This window comes from Dendrobates tinctorius, unplaced genomic scaffold (assembly GCF_039654945.1).
Source record: "Dendrobates tinctorius isolate UK_male_01 unplaced genomic scaffold, ASM3965494v1 ptg000092l, whole genome shotgun sequence".
In the NCBI taxonomy this organism is placed as follows: domain Eukaryota; kingdom Metazoa; phylum Chordata; class Amphibia; order Anura; family Dendrobatidae; genus Dendrobates; species Dendrobates tinctorius.
This window is the reverse complement of record NW_027361760.1, coordinates 87,980-113,211: the sequence shown is the minus strand read 5'-3', so window position 1 is coordinate 113,211 and position 25,232 is coordinate 87,980. Positions and strand designations below refer to the sequence as shown.

Here is a 25,232-nt window from a genome sequence, read left to right as displayed (position 1 = left end):
TTTTGGGGGATAAAGTTCATTTTCTAGGCAAATATTGACTTTGCAAGTAATTGCTGTTAAGCTGATCACTCTTTATAACATTCTGGAGTATATGCAAATTGCCATTAGAAAAAATGAAGAAGTAGACTTTGTAAAAATTAATATTTGTGTCATTCTCAAAACTTTTGGCCATGACTGTGTAACCATTACACACAGGACTGATGTCCTCTTCCACCATTACAGGTGAGAACTTTCACATCACAACATTCTTGGATTGTGTTGAGACTGAAAGCTGCAGTGGTTCCCTGTTACCTACAATCTGTGGGACAGATGATTCAACCACCGATGTTCAGGGAGAACAATCTCTGCCACCGAGTTGCTGCTTTCTACAACACTTCTGCTCAGAAGACAGACAATGGAGTCACAAAGTTCACCGACAGAACACTGGAAGGAGCTCACTGATAAATTCTCAGTTTACTCTGCATTCATCAAAACCTCATACAAAGCAGAGGCTATAAAAGATTTAAAAAAAAATGCAGAAATTCTTAATTAAAACGTATTTCAGAACTGACGTTTAACCCCAAATATTTGCACATAAAGGGAATCTGTCAGAATGAACAACCCTCCAAGATCGTGTATCAGATAGCTGAATAAAACGATACCTTGATAACTGTGATCCAATGTATTATTCCAGAGAAAGCCATGTTTTTTTCCTTAATATGTAAATGAGGCATTAAGATCTATGGGTCGGACAGAGATCTAGCAGAGAATATGCCTCCAGAGATTATTTTAAAAGAAAGGGGGCGCTACCAGTGTGAGACATGCAATCATCGAGTCAGTCGGCTGCAGTTTTTTTTTTTAAACAAACCGGTCTTTCCTTACCCTTCTGGGGTCCAATGCAGAGTCTCAGTCGCTGCTCTGTGTCTACAATGCTGACATCACAGTGTAAGCGCTGCAGCCAGTGACTGATGGCAGGAGTCACTGAGAGCCATTGACCTCACGGGCTGCAAAACAGACGCCAGGGGCTCAGCACTGGACCCGGGGAGGGTGAGTGAAGGACAGATTTTTTTTTTTTTAATCCATTGCTTTACCATGAGGTGACATGACAATGTGAAGTCATGCTCCTGCGTTCATATATACATTTCCAGTAGCATGGGTAACGCCGGCTCTGTTCCAGTACTCCGGTGGTATAGGTGTGAATAATGCCATGTAATACAACAACTCCATGTATAACAGATTTTATTGAACATCTGGAACAGAATCTTACATTTGTACAGAGTTGTGTAGCTTGTGACGTCGTCCATACACCGTGCAGATAAAGGAGCGATATAACATGGAGGACACAATCATTAAGGCTTCACGCTCTCCATTATCGGAATATAGCTTTTACCTGTTCTTTTCAATGACAGAAATGGCTTCCATGTGATAAGACTTCACTTACCAGAAATGGCATTTTTTACTTGGTGTAAAAGCCGCTGTCTCCTGAATCCGGAGCAGTCTTTCTTTTGTTTTTGCGCCTCTCTGTTCTGTTAGGACCTCCTCCTCCCTCAATATAAATCTAGTCTTGGTAGCCATGGGGGCGTGGTACATTTGCAGACACACACTCAGATAACATTTATAAATGGGAAAGAAGGAGCCATATCTCCGGAAGAGAAGCGTAGATACAAAAGAAAGACAATGCCGCATTCAGGAGAACAGCAGAATTTACATCAGTTAACAAAAATATATATTTTTGGAGAGTGACCAGTTGTCTTTAAATACATTTCTTTCGAAGTTATTGTCATCAATTTTTGTTAAAAAGTTCTCCAGGGTGTAGATATTGCAGTTAGACACTTGTTATGGCACCCACTGTGGTTCCTAATAAGCCCCATGCAGGGTCAAGGGCAGGTTAGAAAATGCAGACAAGCGCAGTGAACACACTGCCACCAGTGCGACTCGGTGCCCATGTGAGCACGTGTGGCCACCGGTGCGAATCGGTGCCCATCCGAGCATGTGTGGCCGCCAGCTCTGTACACAATACATGGGCACTCAGAGAATGCGTGGGCACAATGAGGAGTGTCTAGACACAGAAGCAATGATACAAAAATGGTTAGATTGGGCAGAACCCAATTTCTGAATTACCAAGACAAGTAATAGTCATTCGACCCCTCTCTCCCTTTTAGTGGAGCCAATCAAGTAAAAATATTAACATGGAAATCCGAATGCATTATGTGTGATCAATCATCATATCAGGAGAAATAATGTCAGTTACTGAAAGGATCCGATAATACTGTGCACAGGAGTAGAAAACTAGTGGCCTATATACAGTATACATAGTATAGATAGCTCTCATTGTCAAAGGATCTCAGAGAGAGAAGACAAAACTAAAACCGGAAGCTGAATGGCCGCGGGTATCACTGGCTCGGGTGGGATCCCCGGCTCGGCGGGGGTGGACATCACCGCCCCTTCCACCCACTGTCTTCAGAGTGAATCCCTTGATAAACATTGTGACCCGGCTACAACGATCCAGTGCAAGTACAAATTCTCATTATCCAGTGTTTCTCTGCCCCAAAAAGAGCAGAAATATATATATATATAGAAATCTACCATATCTTGATAGTGCTCTACTGGCACCTAGTGGAGGCAGCTACCTTGCAAGTCAATATTCCAAGAGGGCTATTAGCTGGGCCAGACACCCTTTTGCTCTAGGATAATTACCCCCCAAAATGATGATTCCGTAACTTATACAGAAGCCACATCTACTAGACAGCTACATAGGTTAAAAGAAAAATAAAATGAAGCAATTCTCCAAGCAAAAACATATGGTTACTAGCCACACCCGCCATTTAGCTTTCAGACACTTCCCACACAGATCTGTCCTAATAACATTTCCCTACAGTAAGATACCTCAGGATCGTCCCCTATTGACTTGTAAGGAATGAGGAAAATATTTGAGAAAAATTCTCTATCATAACTTCAGCAAAACCACATCCAAAACCTAATTTTATACAGAACAGCAATGACTTTGTACTGTAGAATCCGCAGCCTATTAATGTGTTATTCCTGTGCCATAGTCCCCTGAAGAAGACGGCGAAACACTTCTATCCTTACGATTCAGTGTTCTCACAGGAAAGTCACTGGGTCTTGGTGAGAAGTGTTGTGATGGAGAGATTTCTCATGGCTTTTAAGGGTGATACTTGGCACAGGAATATGGCGTAACAGGTTTTTTTCAAACCTTTTATAAAAGAGGACATTATGCTGTATTTTTAGAAGGTTAAGGGTGTCGGCAAACCTCAAAGCTGTTAGTAAATGTACTCAATCCATGGATTTGATTTTCATTTCCCTTATCCTATAGGGAATTCACCTTCAGGAAAAGTGACCATGGTTTGATTACGTCATTTTTACCAAGTATCATGGAAGAATAATAGTAAGTTCACAGCCTCATCTGACTAATCACAGGACACTAAACTCCTTCACAAAGACTTGGCAGCTTTCTGGACCTCTCTCTTATTCGGCATGAAGTAATACAAGGTTTTTCTGGATTGTGACGTTCCCATTATTCCCTACGATATGACACCATGGACACAGATGACCATCTGCAGAGACGCACTTGATTGACCACGGAACTCTGGCACTCAGTTGTCAATTTATAACTCCATTTCCAGGATGGAAACAGAGGAATGAAAAATGCAGAGCTGAAACTAAGAAAATATTTCCGAAAACAGACGAGTCAGGAGAGCGGACAGATCCTGCTGCAAAGGGACTAGTCACATGAGGAAGATCCGTAGGGTCACATTAAACAGCCTGGTCATCATCTTATAGAACAGGAAGCGCAGAGAATATTTATACAATGTAGGAAAAGCTTTGGCATAAATTTATTTTAATTGATACCCCTGCTCTGAACAGGACTGCCCATCAACTGTATGGCCACAGGGCGGACACCAATTGAAGGACCATCGTGCAGCCGTACAAAGTACGTGTGTATAAATTCCTAAAACACCGCTTTATACTGAGTCTTTTCCCACAAACCAGTATATCAGTCAGCTCAGCTCCTCCTGCTCTATAACAGGCCACCAGTATCATGGCAGGAGACACATTCCCTCCATTTACTAACCAGTAAGCCATCTTAGCACATCAGTCTGTCTTTGGAATATTTGAGGAAACCGGAGAACCTGGAGGAAACCCACACAAGCATGGGGAGAACATACAAACTCTTTGCAGAGGTTTTCCTTGGTGGGATTTGAACCCAGGACCCCAGCTCTGCAGTGCTGACCACTGAGCCACCGTGCTGCTCTATAACACCTAACTACTGACTCTCTGACAGTTACGTCTATCTCACATGGCGGGGGGGGGGGGGCACTAATGGGAATAACTCCTACAGCCGGCTATTAAATATATATTTATACAATTAAAGGGAACCCGTCAGCAGGATGCTCCGCAATGCCAGCAGGACGTCAGAGGCGCGATTACGGCAGATCGTGCTGATCTGTTCCTGGATGAGGCTCCACCCTGTGAAGACTTTCCATATGACGCAGGCTTATTGCCAGAGGCTTTGCTATATAATAAGACCATGATAGGAAGCTAAGGAAGCACGGTGGGTGTAAATTCTGCTGACGGGTTCCTTTTATGTAATGACTAATCAGTGTATTCTAATACTGATGAGTTTATAATACATGCCGTCTGAATGCTTCAATCTACACATGATATGCAGTGTTTCTGAGAGAAGCATGAGTCCATTCCCTCTGCAGCACAACTCCTTTGACGTGAATGCGGACTGGCTGCAGTGAATGGCACGGCTGTGCACAGCTATGGGTACTGCGGCTCTTTCAATTACCTAATTGATGGGGATTCTTAAGGCTGAACCCCCCCAGAAATCATAAAGTGATAGTGTGACCAGCCCTCATCTCTAGGGCTTCCCTCACTGACCGTGTGTGGGCAGCAGCTTCATATATTCCCAGGGGGCCGTTGAGGACACCCATTACCAGTCCATATCTGGAGTGCGAAACTGGCCTTTTCTTCCCCTCATGAAGGGGGTTTAATTGCCTGCATTCTCCAAATCACACTGTCACACAGAACTGCTTTTTTTTTTGCTGATAAGCAGAACAAGCAGTGCTGGAGTGTAAAGCATGGAGCAAAGGTTGAGTAGTGCGAGCTGGAGATCTGAAACGACCTCAGTTGGAACTTGTCATAGCCTTAACGGAGGAAATAAAAAAAATGGAAGTGAATTTACACTCGGGAAGGATAGGGCGGTTACATGGGGGTGCACTCGGGGAGGAAGGGGCGGTAATATGAAAGCATAGCAAGCTTTTCCATACACTGTCCCAGCAAAAAAATAAATCTTAGCTGATCTGAGAAGATGGATATGGTACTGACAGGGACCGTCCCACATGGAAGGACAACGGCATTCTTCACATCGTCACTTGTGAAAACTACAAAGCCCAAGTTTATTTCGAGAAAAATAAAAGTTTACATTCATTGCAACTCGTAACAAAGGAATCGCTGCTGCATCGACTAGAAAATGGAATGTGGTGCAGTCCTCGGCCGCTCCGTTGTGTGGCAGAGACGCAGTATCACAGTGTATTGCTAAAACACAATCTCTGGGCTCAACATCCAGATCTCTAGGAGGAGGCTGCAGCCACTCCTCTCCTTATATCTACTGCCACCTCTGCAGACGGAGGCTCATATACAAGAAATCAGCTGCCCGATAGGGAAAAAAGGAAACATTACATCCAGACCCTGCCATCACTTCTACCAGGAAGCATGTCCGCCATCCAGGGAAGTCTACAAGCTGCACGCTCCCGGCACGAAGCGCTTACTACAAGGATGCTGGCAATGCAGCCTCTAGACTAAACCTGAGCTGCTGCTCCTACATGAGGCCCAGTCCTCCGGCCTCCTAACCCGAAAAGTCAGAACCAAGCTGATTCTCCAGCACTGGGATACTCAGCCGTGTCCTGTGCCCTGCGACTGTCCTGGCTCACCGCAGCCAGGAGGAGGGCACCCACTGCGGCTCCGTGTCCAGCTTGTTGATTAGTCGCAGCAGTTCCTGATATGCCTTGTCTAGGTCGGTGTTCACAATGGCCATGTCGAAGAAGTGCCCGTTGTTTTGCTCCATTTCTCTTGCTTTCTCAATGATGTCTCTGAGTTCCTCCGGCTGTGAAGTACATAGAAAAAAAACAGCGTAAGTTTGCAAGAGAACCCCCCCCCCAAAAGGCCAGGCCCCCTCATAAAGCAACAAAAGGCCGCATCAAAAGGCCACCCCCCTCACAGGCAAAAGACCGTCCCCACTCTGTCCTAAGGAAAAGGCCGCATCTCAGCAAAAGGCCAGCTCCACTCAACCAAACGCCTCACCCAGCATCAAAAGGCCGCATCCCGGCGCAGCAAAAGGCCAGCACCCATCCCAGGCAGAACAGACCATCCATTTCAGCCCTACTTGGGCTATTTTGAAAAAAAAAAGTAAAAGGGTAGAAGCAAATGGGAAAGATTACTGAACTGCTCAGTACTTGTGCTTTGTACTGACAGACTCCCTTTAATTGCTAGTCTCCCGAGAGACTGTTATGAGAGTCTCAGTAGCTATCCAGAACTGGTCTGTACTTGTTGGCACACACAGACATATACAACACAGTCGTGACACACAGTCACTCACCTTTGGGTTTCTCCCTTCTTTTGCAAGTAGTGCGCGCAACCGCTCCTGAGACGGTGGCGCAATGAAGATAATGTACGGCTTTAAATCTGAGTTTCGCAGTGTTTTAAGAGCCTGATCAGAAGACAAAAAAAAGAAAGACCATGAGTACCATGCAAGCTGTGGCGGAATTCTAATGTACTGTCAGAGGGATCACAGCCGGGGGGTAGCCAAGACCCCAGAGAACATGATTCTGGTTGGTTTTTACCGACCCCGGTGTTGCAATCGCCATTATTAAGGGGTATAACAGTGACCGCAACAACAAAAAAGTCAGATTTTCCATTTAATTTCTCTCTCCTCTGATGTGATCGCACATCAGAGGAGAGAGAAATAGGGTCCCCGATATCCCCCCTGAACCTCCGTTGTCCCTGGAAGTTCTCTGGGCTGCCGGCTTCTTCCGGGAGAAAAACGGCAGGAGCATGCGCAGTGCGCCCGCCAAGATCTGCCGGCTGGCATCCGGCAACAATAGGGAGATTTTTCCTATTGGTTCATTTTGGTCACTGTAATAGACCCTATCACAGTCATCAAAATAAAAAAAAATAGTAAAACAACCCCCCCTTTATCACCCCCTTAGTTAGGGTAAAATAATAAAAGAAAAATGTATTTAATTCCATTTTCCCATTAGGGTTAGAGCTGGGCTAAAGTTAGGGTTTGGGGTGTGTTGGGATTAGGGTTATGGTTAGGGTTGGGATTAGGGTTAGGAGTGTGTGGGGGGGGTTTCCACTGTTTAGGTACATCAGGGGATCTCCAAATGCGACATGGCGCCACCATTAATTCCAGCCAATTTTGCGTTAAAAAAGTCAAACGGTGCTCCCTCCTTTCTGAGCTCTGCCGTGCACCCAAACAGTGGTTTACCCCCACATAAGGGGTACCAGCATACTCAGGACAAACTGGACAACAACTTTTAGGGTCCAATTTAGGACCCTTGTGAAAATAAAAAAATTGCAAGATAAAAAATTATTTTTGAGGAAAAAAAAAAGATTTTTTATTTTTATGGATCTACGTTATAAACTTCTGTGAAGCACTTAGGGGTTCAAAGTGCTCACCACACATCTAGATAAGTTCCTTAGGGGGTCTAGTTTACAAAATGGTGTCACTTGTGGGGGGTTTCCACTGTTTAGGCACATCAGGGGCTCTCCTGTCCACACTCCAGTCCCTTTGACTCCACTAGTGTGCTTATTTGGAATGCTGGAGGAAGATATGTGGGGACGCCATGTTAAAATCTTTCTGAGAGAGACACTTTTCTTAGCAAGGAAAATATTAGCCTTACGCTGCATGGGTAATACGAATCCATCTCTCAGGGCCTGGACTGAGTTAGTAAACTCAATTATACCTTATGAGCGAACATTATACCAGAATAGGGAAATTTAATAAAATTTGGGATATATGGAACTCATCGCACCTCACTATATCATCACGTAGTTAATGACCTAGCTCCAATATGATAGAGATAGTGGTAAAGTATACATTGGCTCACACTACGCAGTAGCATAATATTATTAACAATATGGAAATTGTTTTTGGCAGTAAAGTAGGTTTAGTGTTCTATTTTAAGGATAGGTACTTTAGATGTACTGTAATATTTTGCGTTCTGTATGACCAAGTATGTGTACTAGGATTTGTATTACCAAAAACTCATTGTATACACTTATTGTTTTCCATAACTATTATGAGTGAGTATATGCTGATTTGGTCATATGCAAAGTGTGTATGTTTTCCTTTCTTTCTTAGTTGCTTAATAAACTAATTTAAAAGGAAAAAAAAAAAAAGTCAAACGGCGCTCCTTCCCTTCCGAGCTCTGCCATGCACCCAAAACAGTGGTTTACCCCCACATATTCAGGAGAAATTGCACAATAAATTTTGTGGGTAGAAAAAAAAAAAAAAAAAATTGGTTCTGAAGTAAAATGTTTGTAAAAAAAAAAATAGCTAAATGTTAATTTTTTCTGTCCACATTGCTTCAGTTCCGGTGAAGCACGTAAAGGTTTTAGATTTCTTGAATGTGGTTTTGAGCACCTTGAGGGGTGCAATTTTTAGAATGGTGTCACTTTTGGGTATTTTCTGTCATGTACACCCCTCAAAGTGACTTCTAGGCTATGTGCCCACGTAGCGTTTTTTTCCAGACACTAAAAACCAGACTCCTTCCCAGAAATTGCGCGTTTTTTCCGCGCAATTTCACCGCGATTATGTTCGCGATTTTGCCGCGATTTTCGCGTGCGATATTCAAGCACTTTCCAAGCGATTTGAAGCATCCCTTGGAAAGTGATTGACAGGTTGGTCACACTTGTCAAACATAGTGTTTGACAAGTGTGACCGGATTTTTACTATTGAGGCCGCCTATGGGGCATCAATAGTAAAAGACAGAATGTTAAAAATGATAAAAAAAAAAAAAAAAAAAATCGGGGTATATTTACCTTCCGACGTCCCGCGCTGCCATCCCAGGCCACAGCATTCCCAGCGATGCCTTGCGAGACCTGTGATGACGTTGGTCTCGCGTTGCTATAGCGATCTCACGAGACCGCTAGAGTCACGCGAGACTACGTCATCACAGGACCTTGCCGCAAGGCATTACTGGGAACGCTGAGGCCCGGGATGGCAGCGCGGGAAATCTCAAGGTAAATATACCCCGATTTTTTATTCTTTTTTTTTTTTTTTTTTTTTTTTTTTTTTTTACAGGGGTATGGTACCCAGGGCCTGGAGGACAGTCTCCTCTCCTCCACACCGTGGGTACCAACCGCACATGAGACGCTTAACTTCGCGCATGGTGGGCATAGCCACATGCGGGAAGTAAGCGATTCTCATGCATTCCTATGGGTGCGGAATTGCGGCAATTCTTTGCGATTCCGCACAAAAGAATGAGCATGCTGCGGTTTCTTCCACGATGCGATTCCGCTGCGGAAAAAAGCGCAGCATTAGCACAGCATGTGCGGAATGCCATAGGAATGCATGGGGTGTGTCATGTACAAGATTTTTAAATGTTTTCGCAGCGTTTTCGTGCCAAAAATCGTGGCAAAAACGCTTAAAAATCGCTATGTGGGCACACAGCCTAAGGGTATGTTTCCACGATCAGTAAATGCTGCGGATTGGACGCTGCATACATCAGCAGCGTTCAATCTGCAGCGTCCAAATGTTACAGCATACTGCATGGGATTTTATAAAATCCCATCTCCACTATGCGTACAAAGACGCAGGTGGCACACTCGCGTTATACACACATGCGACACGTCTTTATAGACCGCAGCATGTCTATTTATCTTGCGGAGATGCTCAGTCTCTGCAAGATAAATTACAGAGTCTACGTATAGGTTGCGGTGATTCCGCATAGTTCAATGAACACATGCGGAATCACCGCGCGTACAAAAGGGGACAGCGATTTGGGCGGAGTAGGCATGGGCTGTGTCCAAAGTGCTGCGGTTTCCTGAACGTGGAAACATACCCTACATGTGATGTGGTCCCTAAAAAATGGCTTTGTAGATTTTGTTGTAAAAATGAGAAATCGCTGGTCAACTTTTAACTCGTATAACTTCCTAACAAAAAAAAATTTGGTTCCAAAATTGTGCTGATGTAAAGTAGACATGTGGGAAATGTTATTTATTAGCTATTTTGTGTGATATCTTTCTCTGATTTAAGAGCATAAAAATTAAAAGTTTGAAGATTGCAAAATTTTAAAAGTTTTTGCCATATTTCCATTTTTTCATAAATAAACGCAAGTCATATCAAATTGGCCCTGTCACTAATGGGTTAAAAGTCAGAGATTCAGTTAATAGCTGGTGAGAAGAGAACACTACTTCAGCTTGTGATCTCCAACATTCTGCAAATAGTTCTGGAGTATCCATATATTTATCCCCTTCATAAATATAGGTGTCCTGTACATAAATGTAGGCGTTTGTCACATAATAGCGAATAGTAGAATCCATAGCTGCAGAATGAGTACGGGCACCCCGTGTCCACCTACTTACTTCAGCAAGTCTTTGTGTCAGTGTGTCCCAAGGTAAATTACCAACATTCTATGAGATGTGGCAGACTTGAAAACCGTCCTTTCTCTTATAATAGCATAAAAGAATCAACCACCAGAGCCAGAGACCCCCCAGACACATCCCTGGAGGCACAGTCACTATATAATCCAGATAGTAATTCATCTAAATGTTGCAACAATTGGCATTGATAAATACAATTGCCTCTTTCCCACCAAACTCTTACCGACTACTGACAGCAAATTGTGTGGTTTATTTTTCGATTATTGGTAAGGAAAAAGTAAAAAAAAAAAAAAAAAAAAAAAAAAAAACAATTCCTAAAAACAAACAAAAATTGCATCAGGCCGAGCTGCAAATACCAATCGCATCCCATGAGCAAGAGAGGCGCTGCTTGAAATCATGTCTTTAGGTTGATGGCATTTCTTTCCACTACCAGGTGGGGTCTGAACTGAATGTATTACTAAGCAGTGATAATGACATGAACCTAGAAAAAGCAGAGGAGGCTGTAATACAGGCACACTAAACTGCAAGTGTAAAAGTGCAGCCATATCCCCCACACCCACCCAGGACATTAGCAGTCTCTGGCAGCAGCTCCCCCCGGCTGGTGTTTATGCTAGAAATGATCAGATGGGTGATATCTCGCCCACCAGCTGTTCTACAAGAAGCAAAAGGAGTCTCCAAGAATTTCAGAAGAAACACACAATGTTTATAGTATCTCACTCCCTTTGTCGGTGTGGGCTGACAGTGCACATTGCCAAGGAACACACAGCACATTACTGGGAATAATGTAACCACTAGCATTCATCAGTGGATGTAACAATCTAAGGAGAAATCCACAGGCGGAGGAGAGCGAGAAATGCACACAAGGAGGAGAGGCAGTCCCATCACAGAGGCAATAAAAAGGCAGTGAGGCACCCTGTCGTCCTTCCTATCACATTAACATGCTTCACCCGCTTGCCACGCCGGCGTCCTCCCTTAGAACGCCTCATCACCAGCTTACCACACCGGCGTCCTCCCATAGAATGCCTCACTGGTCTAGTTCGCCTGTGACCTCCCCTGGAACGCCTCACCGGCTTACCATGCTGGTGTCCTCCCCTAGAAGGCTTTAAAAAACTTAGCACGCTGGCGTCGTCCCTTAGAGTGCTTCAACCCACTTACCACAACAGCATCCTCAACCAAAAATGAGGCGTCTTTTGCACCCCGTCCCCACCAATCAGTCGTCCTTCCCACTGCCTTCACCACCCCCTGGGCCCTCGATGAAGATGTCCCTCCCAGGCCCTGTTCCCCCTTGGGACCGACCACGCAAATGTCCTCCCCTCCTTGGGCACCACCACGCAGGCATCCTTCCCCCTGGACCCTGCCGTGCAGGAGTCCTCTGCTTCCCGGGCCCACAGGCATCCCCACACGGGCAAACTTTCCCCTCCTACTATATCAGCATCCTACCCCAGTAACGTTCACTCACCCACACCCATCATACCAATAACCTTCCCTAACCACAGTTAAGTAGTGGAAAGTTCAGGACAGAGGCCTTGCTTTTTATGTGGGCGAGTATGGTCAGATCTCTATCGCTGCACATTCTCCAGCTGTTACCAAAATATCTAAAAGCAAAGGAACCTGCAGGCAGAAAGCTAATGACTGCGAAGAGTGCACTTTCTGAAAGATCCTCAAACAAGTAAGAAAATGCCTCATCTGGATCAGCTGGTCCAGATACGAGGCCCCTCGCCGCCCTGTACCCATCCTAAGGCCAGATCACTGTTTGGCATCTTGTACACTGCCAAATGCAACAATTGCCCCCTGGTCCTAATTTTACTTGTCACCCCTCTCTTCAATCTTTTCAGAGCACTTCTAGAACAACTGGTTTCCGGATCAATGCTGCTGTAATCAAAGGACCTTAATAACTTGCGGGTCTCAACAGACGCACAGACAGAGTGTAATGCTCTTTTTCAGGATACTGTAAATATTTAGGCTCTCACCCACTCTTCAGCCTCGTATCTCCATCTGTTCCTGCCACTAACCTCAGCAGGGAGGAAGTAAAGGGTCATAGTAACTTATTAGCTGTGAACTCCAAATATCAAACTGCAACAAAATAAAGTCTTTGACTTCTGGAAAAATTTACAAAACCCTAATAAGCGCCAGCAGTGTGAGTTTACTGATCCAGAAAACCCTTTCTGTCTGCGCTGTCACCTCACCTGGGTGTGAAGACTTAAAAGGCAAATTTTGCCAGAATTAATGACTTGTCGCACGGAGTCCACGCTTGTGCCGTAGAGGTTTTTCTCATACTCCCCATACTCGATGAACTTTCCAGAAGCAATGTCAGACTCGAATGTTTGCCTGGAGACAAAGTGATAGTCTCTGCCTGCCACTTCATTATCTCGCCTACTCCGAGTAGTATCTAGATACAAAGAGACAAAACAAAGGTCAGTGACTACACCCCAATTATACAGAAACCATCAATGGCTCAGTGTACCAGGGCTAGTCCCAGAATCACAGATTATCCCTCATCGATAGAATACTTTGTTAATCATGGGGGTCCCAGCAGTCGGACCCAAAGTCTCTGCAGCACCCAGTCTTCAACGGGGCGGAAGTGCACAGGCTCAGACATGGCTCATTCACTGTGTAGGGATAACAGGAAAAGAGAAGTGCTGGACTCCTTCTGCTCCAGCGGTCCTACACAGCGAATGCAGTGGAGGCCGAGCATGCACAAATCTGCTCAACTCAGAATGTCTGCAGGGCATGGTTCTCAGGATTACAGCATCATTCTCTGGATCGCTGTTGGTCCCAGGGATCAGACCATGTGTGATCAGGAGTTTTACCCCTCATCTTAAGAATAATGGACAGTTTTTGAGTTTTGAAATAACCCTTTAAAGGGAATCTGTCAGCAGGTTTTTTCTATGTAAATGGAGAGATGTACGGGTAGAGACCCTGATTCCAGCAATGTGTCACTTGTTGGTCTGCATGCCGTCATTCTCATACAATCACTTTTCTCCTGGTGGAGCTCTGCATACGGAGCTGTGGATATGCCCAACTACACCACTTATTGGCTGCTTTGTGTGCACAGCCCCACCCACATCACTGATTAGCCAATCAATTAGCTTTGTATCCAGTGTACATTGACAGCTGCTAATCAATACTGGTTGGACCAAGAAGCACGAGACACCTAGACCTGTAGTGAATCTCCTGATGATAAAACATGGATTTTATTGAAACAGCAAAACACAGCCCAGTAAGTGACATCGCTGGAATCAGGGTCTCTGTCCCTACACCATACTGCTCTCAGATTACACACCAATAACCTGCTGACAAATTCCCTTTAAAACTTCCATCACCTATCAGATTGACGAAACCCATTGGATACATCAAGGTTTTCCTTTATCTTTAATGATAAGAATATCTGAGTCTACTGAAGTGAAGAGAGTAAATCTGCCACACCAGCCACAGCCCATGGACTAGAGTGGAAGCAGAAACTAAAACAGCTGAAAAATAATCCGGAGGGCGTCCGACTGCTGGGACCCCCAGTGACTAGGAGAATGTGGGTCCTGTGTCCCCTGTATGAAAGAGGAAGTAGCGTGCATGCATAACCGCTGCTTCATTCACCGTGTATGGGAGTGGTGGAGGTGCATGCTCAAAAAGAGCTAAAGAAGTGAATGGAGCAGTGGTCCAGCATGGGCAATATGGCTCTATCCCAAGAGTGGCGGGAAGCCTAGCAGTGGGACCACCATCAAGCATTTATCAGTTATCCAGTTGCTAAAATGGTTCTCGTGGGATGCAATCACAACCTTCACATAGTCCAAGTCCGGTGTAAGCAGAAAGCTATAAAGACGTATGAATCCACTGCGTATATACACCAGGATGCAGCTCCGAGGGACGGACGCACAGGGGCAGGGAGCACTGACGGCGGAGAATGTGTGAGGGGAAAGTATACACGTGTAACTAGTCATCTGTCATAACAGAAACTGGAGAACGGGTCTATCGGCGAGCCATCCATCAGTGCGTTTACTGACACATTACAGCAGTGAGCCCATGGCCAGCCCGCGGCTCGTCCCCGGACGGATGTGATCTCAGCTTGCCTCCAATTTTCTAGAATCTGAAACAAGCAAAACAATCACTGGCGGGAGCGAAATACTCACGAGGTACGGCCACAGCAAACCTATCAGCCTCGCTGTTCATCAGGCGCTGCCGCAGCTCGTTCTGCCCGCAGTTCTGCGGCCCAATCAAAACTATGGGCCGCTTCCTGTTCGCTGGTTGGTGGTACAGAGACATTTCCTCATAGGTCAAGATCTCTTCATTATCGTAATCTAGAGGAAGCAGAAGAAAACGCATAAAAAAGGCGCTCCATCAAAGGCAATGTGCACGTGTCCCAGTCTAATGATGAGATGCATGGGATAAAGTAATCAATACTGCAGTTATAATCCATCATTTGTCTATATATATTTAGGATATACATTGTTTGTTAGATGCCCGCATTCTCCAGCACTTATAAAGAAAACTTTCAAAGATCTGTCTTCACAGGTGATTGACTGTGTTATATAATATATATGTAATATAATATTTTTGTTTATAATATACAAAAAAAAGTTGCACTCTATCATGCTAAAGCATGTCAATGTGAAATACATGAAATATGAATAGCAATATGGCTTCTGAGTTCTAGGAAAAAATGAGACGCTTTGCACACAATTTGGGCAAATAATGTCTGCCCATCAACCAACGTCAAGGTGGTCCCATAAGTCTGATGGGTCCCTATCCAATCTGGTCACCTCTCTAAGGCTGATGTCTGAATTCCTGGGTGAATGTGGACACCTCTCTCAGCAATGCCTGCATTTATGGGTTGGTAGGGACCTGCTGTAATTAAAATCACCACCTGATGGAGGGCGGAGTGCTCGGTCAGTAAGCTAACATGGAAACAACAAAAAACTGACTACACATCCAGACTAGTGTGAATAGGTGCATACCAGGAGCAGCTACTGCCATGTATAATATACAAACTAGTTGCATTCTATCGTGCTAAAGCATGTCAATGTAAAATATATGAAATAGGAATAGTAATACTGCTTATGAATACTAGGAAAAAAAAACGAGATGGGCCAAGTTGTGTGTGCCCATCAACCAACCTCAAGGTGGACTCAGAAAAATACAAATTTCATGTATTTCACATTGACATGCTTTAGCACGATAGAGGGCAACCTTATTTTGTATATTGTATATGGAGGTGGCACCTATTCACACTAGTCTGGATGGGCCACTCAGTCTTTTGTTATTTATATAATTTTTTTCAGTCACCAATGAAGACGTGTTTTAAAGTTTTCCTTTATCGCATGGTACCTGTGAGTAGATTATAAACCCTGAAAGGGAAGTGAGCGGAGCTGATGATCCAGCGTAAGAATGAGCAATCAATTAAATATCTTAGAAAGGTGTGTGCAGAATTTGTAAGAAACACATCCTCATCATTAGCAACAAAAATTTAAAAAAAAATAAATAAATACGGAGTGTAATGAGCAGCTAATCCAGAGAGGACTAAGGAAAGTGATGAATAATTCTGATAATCATATTGGAGTATAGTAAAAGTAACAAAAGCACCAAAGAGCAGTAAACATCAATAATAGTTGGGGAACCGATGCATCGCTGACAGACGCCCAAAAAGTTTAAAGTCCTTTAACCCCTTCCCACCATGCGCCATATATACGGCGCAGTGCAAGCTGCGTTCTAGCAAAGCGCCGCTATTTCTGGTCACAGAGCTACATCGCGCAGTGGCAACGTTATGATCGCTGATGTCTCTGAAACGGCCCAATGACAATCGGTGGGGTGATCGCAACATTACCTCTCCTAATTAACAACTTTGGCGTGGATTGGTCAAGCATTATTGATAAGTCAATCAGCGCCAAAGGGCCTAATCCAAAACAGCAATCACCACTCTGCACACCAGGTTTACCTTATAATGCAGAGTGGTTGTATACCCAGTGTTACCCTGAAAGAAAGAAAAATCATTGGTGGCCAGTGCGATCCTCCTGCGATCTGTGCTGTGTGACTGATCAGTGATGACAACAGCAGTAGCTCCACACTCCCAGTCCCTCCCCCGCTCTCCTTTTTGCTCACTTTTTCTTGTGTGCGCGTGGCATCTGGTGCTGAGCGATCGTGCTCTTCCCTTGGCCTCAGTGGTCTGTTCATTATCTCAGCTGATCAGAGATTGCGCCAAGGAACTTTTTCTTTTTTTAGCTAGTTAAGAATAGCAGGCGTAGCAGCCTAAGTGATGTCCGATTTTTTCTTTTAGAAAAAAATATAGTAGATAGTACAGTGTAGCCTTACAGGTATCGAGACAGCATATTAGAGTAGCACATGTCGCAGTGTTAGTGCAGGTAGCATTTTTCTTCTTGTATATAGGTAGGGCATTCATTCGTGTAGTGAACATCACTAATTTTTTTTTATACAAACTTTTTTTGTACATCTGATTTTTATTTTTTTCTTCTACATATTTGTTACATTTTTGATTTTTTTTACTCTTGAATTTTTATAATGGATAGTACCCTTTACACAAGCCCCACATCATACACGTGTAAAAGCACCACTTACACACATCCACAGTGTTTTGAACTATAAAATAAAAATGTCTTATTCGTCACGACGCTATTCAACAGAGCAGGCCGACGTTTTCCTTGCCTCCGACATGGATTCAGCCAGTGAGGATGATCCAACGTTCCTCTATTCCCCTCCTCCTCCTGTCTCCTCCCGCCTCACTGAAATTTACTTTCCTAATTCTTTTTCAGAGAGGAAATAATAAATCTTATAGTGGCTGAGACAAACATGTCTGCCCATCAGTTTTTCCATCAAAATCCCACATCATCATATTCCAGACTAACCCCTGGTACAGTCATGGCCAAAAATTTAGAGAATGACACAAATATTATATTTTCACATGATCTGCTGGCCTCTGGTTTTTATGTGTGTTTGTCAGATGTTTTTATCAAATACAGAAATATAATTGCAATCATATTATGAGTAACAAAAGGTTATATTGACAGTTAGAATGAGTTAATGCAGCAAGTCAATATTTGCAGTGTTGACCCTTCTTCTTCAGGACCTCAGCAATTCTCCCTGGCATGCTCTCAATCAACTTCTGGATCAAATCCTGACTGATAGCTGTCCATTCTTGCAAAAGCAATGCTTTTATTTTGTCTTTATTTGAAGGTTTTTGTTTTTCCACCCGTCTCTTGATGATTGACCACAAGTTCTCAATGGGATTAAGATCTGGAGAGTTTCCAGGCCATGGTCCCAAAATCTCTATGTTTTGTTCCCTGAGCCATTTAGTTATCACCTTTACTTTATGGCAAGGTGCTCCATCATGTTGAAAAAGGCATTGTTGATCGCCAAACTGATCTTGGACGGTTGGGAGAAGTTGCTCTTGGAGGACATTCTGGTACCATTCTTTATTCATGGCTGTGTTTTTAGGCAAGACAGAGAGAGCCCATTCCCTTGGCTGAGAAGCAACCCCACACATGAATGGTTTCAGGATGCTTGACAGTTGGCATGAGGCAAGACTGGTGGTAGCGCTCACCTGGTCTTCTCTGAATAAGCAGTTTTCCAGATGTCCCAAACAATCGAAAAGGGGACTCATCAGAGAAAATGACTTTACCCCAGTCCTCAGCAGTCCACTCCCTGTACCTCTTGCAGAATATCAGTCTGTCCATGATGTTTTTTCTGGAGAGAAGTGGCTTCTTTGCTGCCCTCCTTGAGACCAGGCCTTGCTCCAAGAGTCTCCGCCTCACAGTGCGTGCAGATGCACTCACACCTGCCTGCTGCCATTCCTGAGCAAGCTCTGCACTGCTGGTAGCCCAATCGCGCAGCTGAAACACTTTTAAGAGACGGACCTGGCGCTTGCTGGTATTTCTTGGTCGCCCTGGAGCCTTTTTGGCAACAAGGGAACCTCTCTCCTTGAAGTTCTTGATGATGCGATAGATTGTTGACTGAGGTGCAATCTTTCTAGCTGCGATACTCTTCCCTGTTAGGCCATTTTTGTGCAGTGCAATGATGACTGCACGTGTTTCTTTAGAGATAACCATGGTTAACAGAAGAGAAACAATGATGCCAAGCACCAGCCTCCTTTTAAAGTGTCCAGTGGTGTCATTCTTACTTAATCATGACAGATTGATCTCCAGCCCTGTCCTCATCAACACTCACACCTGTGTTAATGGAGCAATCACTGAAACGATGTTAGCTGGTCCTTTTAAGGCAGGGCTGCAATGATGTTGAAATGTGTTCTGGGGGATAAAGTTCATTTTATAGGCAAATATTGACTTTGCAAGTAATTGCTGTTAAGCTGATCACTCTTTATAACATTCTGGAGTATATGCAAATTGCCATTAGAAAAAATGAAGCAGTAGACTTTGTAAAAATTAATATTTGTGTCATTCTCAAAACTTTTGGCCATGACTGTAGATGCAGCAGAAATTATGACATTTTGGGGCATTGTGCTAAATGTGGGCAGTGTCAGAAACCAGAGCTTCAGCAATACTGGAGAACCGGTTCACTACAGAGCGCCAACACATCCACAATGCGCCAGTATTCCGTATGGCCATGATAAGGACACGATTTGAGAGAGAGAAGAGAGGAGGCAGAGAAGAGAGGAGGCAGAGGAGGCAGAGGAGGAGAGAGAGGAAGGAGGCAGAGGAGGAGAGAGAGGAAGGAGGCAGAGGAGGAGAGAGAGGAAGGAGGCAGAGGAGAGAGGAGAGAGGGAAAATATTTTGTATGTCCCAAAATGGAAATTGCAGCTGCGGATGCGCAGCAAAATCCACAACGTGTACACACACCCTTAAAGTGATAATGTGCAGTGTTCTCCCTGAGATGATTCTAACTTTGTGTCTATATAAATTGGGCCAGTAGTTGACCACTGCAACAGAACATTTGCTGAGGTCACAACCCCCAAAGGTGACTTCACTATAGGTGAATGTCCGGTTCACTTCACAGGGAGGCTACAATTCTTACAATACTGAGGACCAGGTGCAGAATTACCATTCCCAACACATTTTCAAGAAAATAAATCCTACAATCGCACACCTGAAATATCAAGTGAAAGGTTGTAGCACCCAGAAGTGTAGTATCAAAACGATTCTCCTCCAAAGGAAGGCATATTGGATTCACAAGGTGCAAACATTGTCCCCAGATGGATTGTACAATGATTAGGAGATTAATCATTTTATATGAGGTTATCTTTGTATTTTCTCTTTCCTATTATTGTGGTAACAAAAATGTTTTTCTTTTTTTAAACGTCTTTATTAGACTGATCTGTCTTTGATGAATTACTTATGATGAAGTAAAAGCGTAAGAAGTGGGTTATGAATTGTTTAAAATCCAAAATCTAGTTGGAGGAATGAATGAATGAATCTGGTATTTAATAAAAATTAAAATAATATGAATTGATTAAAAAATGTAAAACGATTAAAAAGAAAAAAACTATGAAATAAAGCTCTGTACAAAAAATATGTATATTTAATTTCATATAAAGAATTGGAAAATATTGGAATCTAATTATTCATTTATTTAACCCCTTTTAGGCAGCAGTTAAGGATACTTATTGCTCAGCAACGCTTTTGAATGGTACTGAGTAATAAAGGTATAGCGCCCCCCAAGCGTCTGAAAATCTAACGGAGGTAGCAGAGACCCTGGAGAACATGATTTGGGGCGGTTTTTACAGTCATTTGACATGTTCGCCATTATTCACCAAATAACAGAAATTAATCATAAATCAGACTTTTTTTTTTGATCGCTCTCTCCTCTCATATGATCTAACATATCAGAGGAGAAATGGGGTCCCTGAGCACCCCGATATCTCAACACTAATGACGACGTATTCAATATAACAACCTAATGTTATCAAATTCTGTGTCAAACCTGTGGGTTCAAAATGCTCACTGTACCCATGGATAGAATTCTTGAGGGGAGTCACTTGTGGGGGATTTCCACTATTTAGACTCATCAGGGGCTCTCCAAACGCGACAATGTCTGCTCTAGATTCCAGCCAATTTTGCATTCAGAAAGTGAAACGGTGCTCCCTCCCCTCTGAGCCCTGCCATGCACCCAAACAGTAGATTTCCCCCACATATGGGGTATTGCCACTCAGGAGAAACTGAGCAACAAATTTTGGGGTCTATTTTCTCCTGTTACCCTTGTTAAAGTAAAAAAGTGAGTGTAAATTAAATTTTTGGTGAAAAAAAGTTCATTTTTTCCTTCCGCATTGCTTCAGCTCTATGGAGCAACTGAAGGGTTAATAAACTTCTTGAATGTGGTTTTGAACACCATGAGGGGTGCAGTTTTTAGAATGGTGTCACTTTTGGGTGTTTTCTGTCATATAGGCCAATCAAAGTGACTTCAAATGTGAGGTGGGCCCTAAAAAAATAGTTCTGTAAATTTTGTTGGAAAAATAAGAAAAATCGCTGGTCAACTTTAACTTTCTAGGAAAAAATAAATTATGTTTTCAAAATTGTGCTGATGTAAAGCAGACATTTGGGAAATGTTATTTATTAACCATTTTGTGCGATATAAGGCTGTGTTCACACACAGCGTTTTTTTAGCGATTTTTACCGTGGTTTTCACTGAAAAAACGCTAAAAATAAGCTTCCCAGTCATTTCTATGCATTTTTTGTGCACATTGATGCGTTTTTTACCGCGAAAAAAACTCAGCATGCTCATTCATTTTGAGGATTTTTCCGCGGTTTTGGCTTCTTACATGCGGTTTGAAACTGCTGCGGAAAAAACTGCATCAAAAACGCATCAAAACCGCGCAAAAACCGCCGTGGGAAAAATAGGTGCGGTTTCTGGGAAAGGATTCAGGTTTTTGAGCAGAAATTTTCTGCAACGTGTGCACTTAGCCTTACTCTCTGATTTAACCCCCAAAGCTTTTTTTGGTTTTGCGTTTTTGTTTTTTGCTCCCCTTTTTTCCAGAGCCATAACTTTTTTCTTTTTCCGTCAATATGGCCATGTGAGGGCTTATTTTTTGCGGAACGAGTTGTGCTTTTGAACGACACCATTGGTTTTACCATGTTGTGTACTAGTAAACAAGAAACAAATTCCAAGTGCGGTGAAATTGCAAAAAAAGCGCAATCCCACACTGGTTTTTTGTTTGTCTTTTTTACTAAGTTCACCAAATGCTAAAACTGACCTGCCATTATAATTCTCCAGGTCATTATGAGTTCATAGACACCAAACATGTCTAGGTTCTTTTTTATCTAAGTGATGAAAAAAAATTGCGCCATTTTCTGATACCCGTAGTGTCTCCATTTTTCATGATCTCAGGTTGAGTGAGGGCTTATTTTTTGTGTGCCGAGCTGACATTTTTAATGATACCATTTAGGTGCAGATAAGATCGTTTGATCGCCCATTATTGCATTTTAATGCAATGTCACAGCGACTAAAAAAACGTAATTCAGGCGATCTTACTTTTTTTTTCCTCACTACACCGTTTAGCGATCAGGTTAATCCTTTTTTATTGATAAATCGGGCGAATCAGAGCGCGGCGATACCAAATACGTGCATGTTTGATTTTTTTTTAATGATTTTACTTTGAATGGGGCGAAAGGGGATTGATTTGAACTTTTATTTTTTATATTTTAAAGATTTTTTTTTTTTTTTTTTTTTTTTTTACTTTTGGCATGCTTCAATAGTCTCTATGGGAGACTAGAAGCTGCCATAACCCGATCGGCACTGCTACATACAGACGATGATCAGTTTGCCTCTATGTAGTAGAATTACTCACTTGCTATGAGCACCGACCACAGGGTGGTGCTCACAGCAAGCTGACACTGACAACCATAGAGGTCTCCAGGAGACCTCAGGTTGTCATGCCAACAAACCGGTGACCCACGATCACGTGACGCAGGTTACCGGTTTGCAGATTTCTGGAACAATTGCCGGAAGCACTCGTTAAATGCCGCTGTCAGCGTTTGACAGCGGCATTTAACTGGTTAATAGCCGTGGGTGGATCGCAAGTCCACCCACGGCTATTGCGGGCACGTCAGCTGTTCAAAACAGCTGACATGTCCCAGGAAAGATATTGGCTCAGCACCGGAGCCCACATCAAAGGGAGGGAGTCCACATCGGCGTACTATTACGCTCAATGTCGGAAAGGGGTTAAGGGCACAAAAAAATTTGAAAACTGCACAGTTGTCAAAAAATTTGGTGAAAAATTATTTTTTCCCCCCTACAAATAAACAAAAGTCACGATGTGTTACCACTATCAAGAATTACAATATGTCACGAGAAAACAAATCTCAAACGGTGGGACCCTTTGAAGCGTTCTAGAGTTATTACCACATAAAGTGACACTGGTCTGAATTGTAATATTTGGCCTAGTAATGAAGGTCAAAATTGGCTCATTCACTAAGGGGTTAATATGTATACAATTATCTCGCAAAAGAATAAATACAAGAAAAATACATTTGTACTTGTTACACATTTCTTAATATTTTTCATTCCATTTTGTTGGATACATAAGCCGTATGGCTTCTTATAAGTAACTGCGTGAGAATACAGCTCCCTTACGTGAGGTCATAGTGATGTCATTCTTTGTAAACCTGTCGCTGCATCTTGGCTGCATTGTTGAGAAAAGCCTGGGATGGGCTAAAAAAAGCTTAATTGGATTTCACTATGAAAAAAATGTTTCAGCTCACCCTTTAGCGTCCTCCAGATAGCAGGAACCACACCGTCACACGGAGCCACCCTGGCCTGGCGGATACAAGTCCAAACACACAGTAATCTCCAGCGACCTCAGGCAGGAAGGTAGTTATAAAAAATATTCCTTTATTTCTTTTTGTTAAAAGAGCATGTTACAGGTAGTGGATACCCCAGTGGATGATAAAAAATCCAACGCGTTTCAACGCAAAGGAGTCTTAATCATGGATAACTTAATATTTTTGGAAGTTGGAGTGGGTTTTTTTTTTAGATTTGGCTATGTTAGGAGGATATCTGTTTGTGCAGGTAACTGTTGCTGTGCAGAATTATTAGGCAACTTAATAAAAACCAAATATATACCCATCTCAGTTGTTTATTTTCACCAGGTAAACCAATATAACACAAAATTTAGAAATAAACATTTCTGACATTCACAAACAAAAAAAAACCAAAACAAAAAAAAAAAAATAAATCAGTGACCAATATAGCCACCTTTCTTTACGATGACACTCGAAAGCGTTCCATCCATAGATTCTGTCAGTTGCTTGATCTGTTTGCGTGCAGCAGCCACCACAGCCTCCCTGACACTGTTCCCAGAGGTGTAATGTATTGACTCCATGTAGATCTCACATTTTATGAGGGACCACAGGTTCTCTATGGGGTTCAGATCAGGTGAACAAGGAGGCCATGTCATTATTTTTTCTTCTTTTAGACCTTTACTGGCCAGCCACGCTGTGGAATATTTGGATGCATGTGATGGAGCATTGTCCTGCATTAAAATCATGTTTTTCTTGAATGATACCGACTTCCTGTACCACTGCTTGAAGAAGGGGTCTTCCACAAACTGCCAGTAGGTCTGGGAGTTGAGCTTCACTCCATCCTCAACCTGAAAAGGTCCCACAAGTTCATCTTTGATGATACCAGCCCATATCAGTACCCCACCTCCACCTTGCTGGCGTCTGAGTCAGAGTGGAGCTCTCTGCCCTTTACTGATCCAGCCTCGGGCCCATCAAAAGTCACTCTCGTTTCATCAGTCCATAAAATCTTAGAAAAATCAGTCTTAAGATATTTCTTGGCCCAGTCTTGACGATTTATCTTATGCTTCTTTTTCAAAGGTGGTCGTTTTCCAGCCTTCCTTACCTTGGCCATGTCCCAGAGTATGGCACACTTTGTGCTTTTTGATACTCTAGTAGCGTTGCAGCTCTGAAATATGGCAAAACTGGTGGCAAATGGCATCTTGGCAGCTTCACGCTTGATTTTCCTCAATTCATGGGCAGTTATTTTGAGCCTTTTTTTTATCAACACGCTTCTTGCGACCCTGTGGGATATTTTCCATGAAACGCTTGATTGTTCAGTGATCACGATTCAAAAGTTTGGCAATTTCAAGACTGCTGCATCCCTCTGCAAGACATCTCACAATTTTTGACGTTTCAGAGTCCGTCAAATCTCTCTTCTGACCCATTTTGCCAAAGGAAAGGAAGTTGCCTAATAATTAAGCACACCTTATTATATAGGGTTTTGATGTCATTAGACCATACCCCTTATTACAGAGCTGCAAATCACCTGATTTACATAATTGGCAGTTGGCTTTCAAGCCTATACAGCTTGGAGTAGGACAACATGTAAAAGGATGATGTGATCAAAATACTCATTTGCCTAATAATTCTGCACACAATGCTGGTGGTCAAGTATAAGGACAAGAGGGATGTCCTTATCTTGATCATCATACTCTGTGACAAAAGCTCCATTGTCACTGTCTGAGGTACCAAAACACAAGTCCCAAAAGCCAGATTGTACCCTGGTTTATAATAAGAATATGGGGGTGCAGATCTCCCAGATCAGGTGCTTAAACCATTCAGTGCTATGCGAAAAGCTAAAGTATGCTACAAACAATTGGCCGTACAGATGACATTGTACAATGCTCTTGAGCTGTTTCAACCTGCAGGCTAACGGGACCTTCCTTCAGT

General features: G+C 43.1%; 1 protein-coding gene across 1 annotated transcript in view; it reads right to left on the bottom strand.

Annotated features, from left to right (window-relative positions):
- Window positions 1-1,201: 1,201 nt before the first annotated feature.
- PALS1 (protein associated with LIN7 1, MAGUK p55 family member) overlaps window positions 1,202-25,232 on the bottom strand; it is a 50,084-nt gene continuing 26,053 nt past the window's right edge. The window contains exons 10-13 of the mRNA XM_073586270.1: window positions 14,736-14,903; window positions 12,798-13,000; window positions 6,602-6,712; window positions 1,202-6,109 (exon numbers count right to left, since the gene is read on the bottom strand). Coding sequence (XP_073442371.1) covers window positions 5,933-6,109; window positions 6,602-6,712; window positions 12,798-13,000; window positions 14,736-14,903 — 659 coding nt within the window. The 3' untranslated portion in view covers window positions 1,202-5,932. The remainder of the gene's footprint in view (window positions 6,110-6,601; window positions 6,713-12,797; window positions 13,001-14,735; window positions 14,904-25,232) is intronic.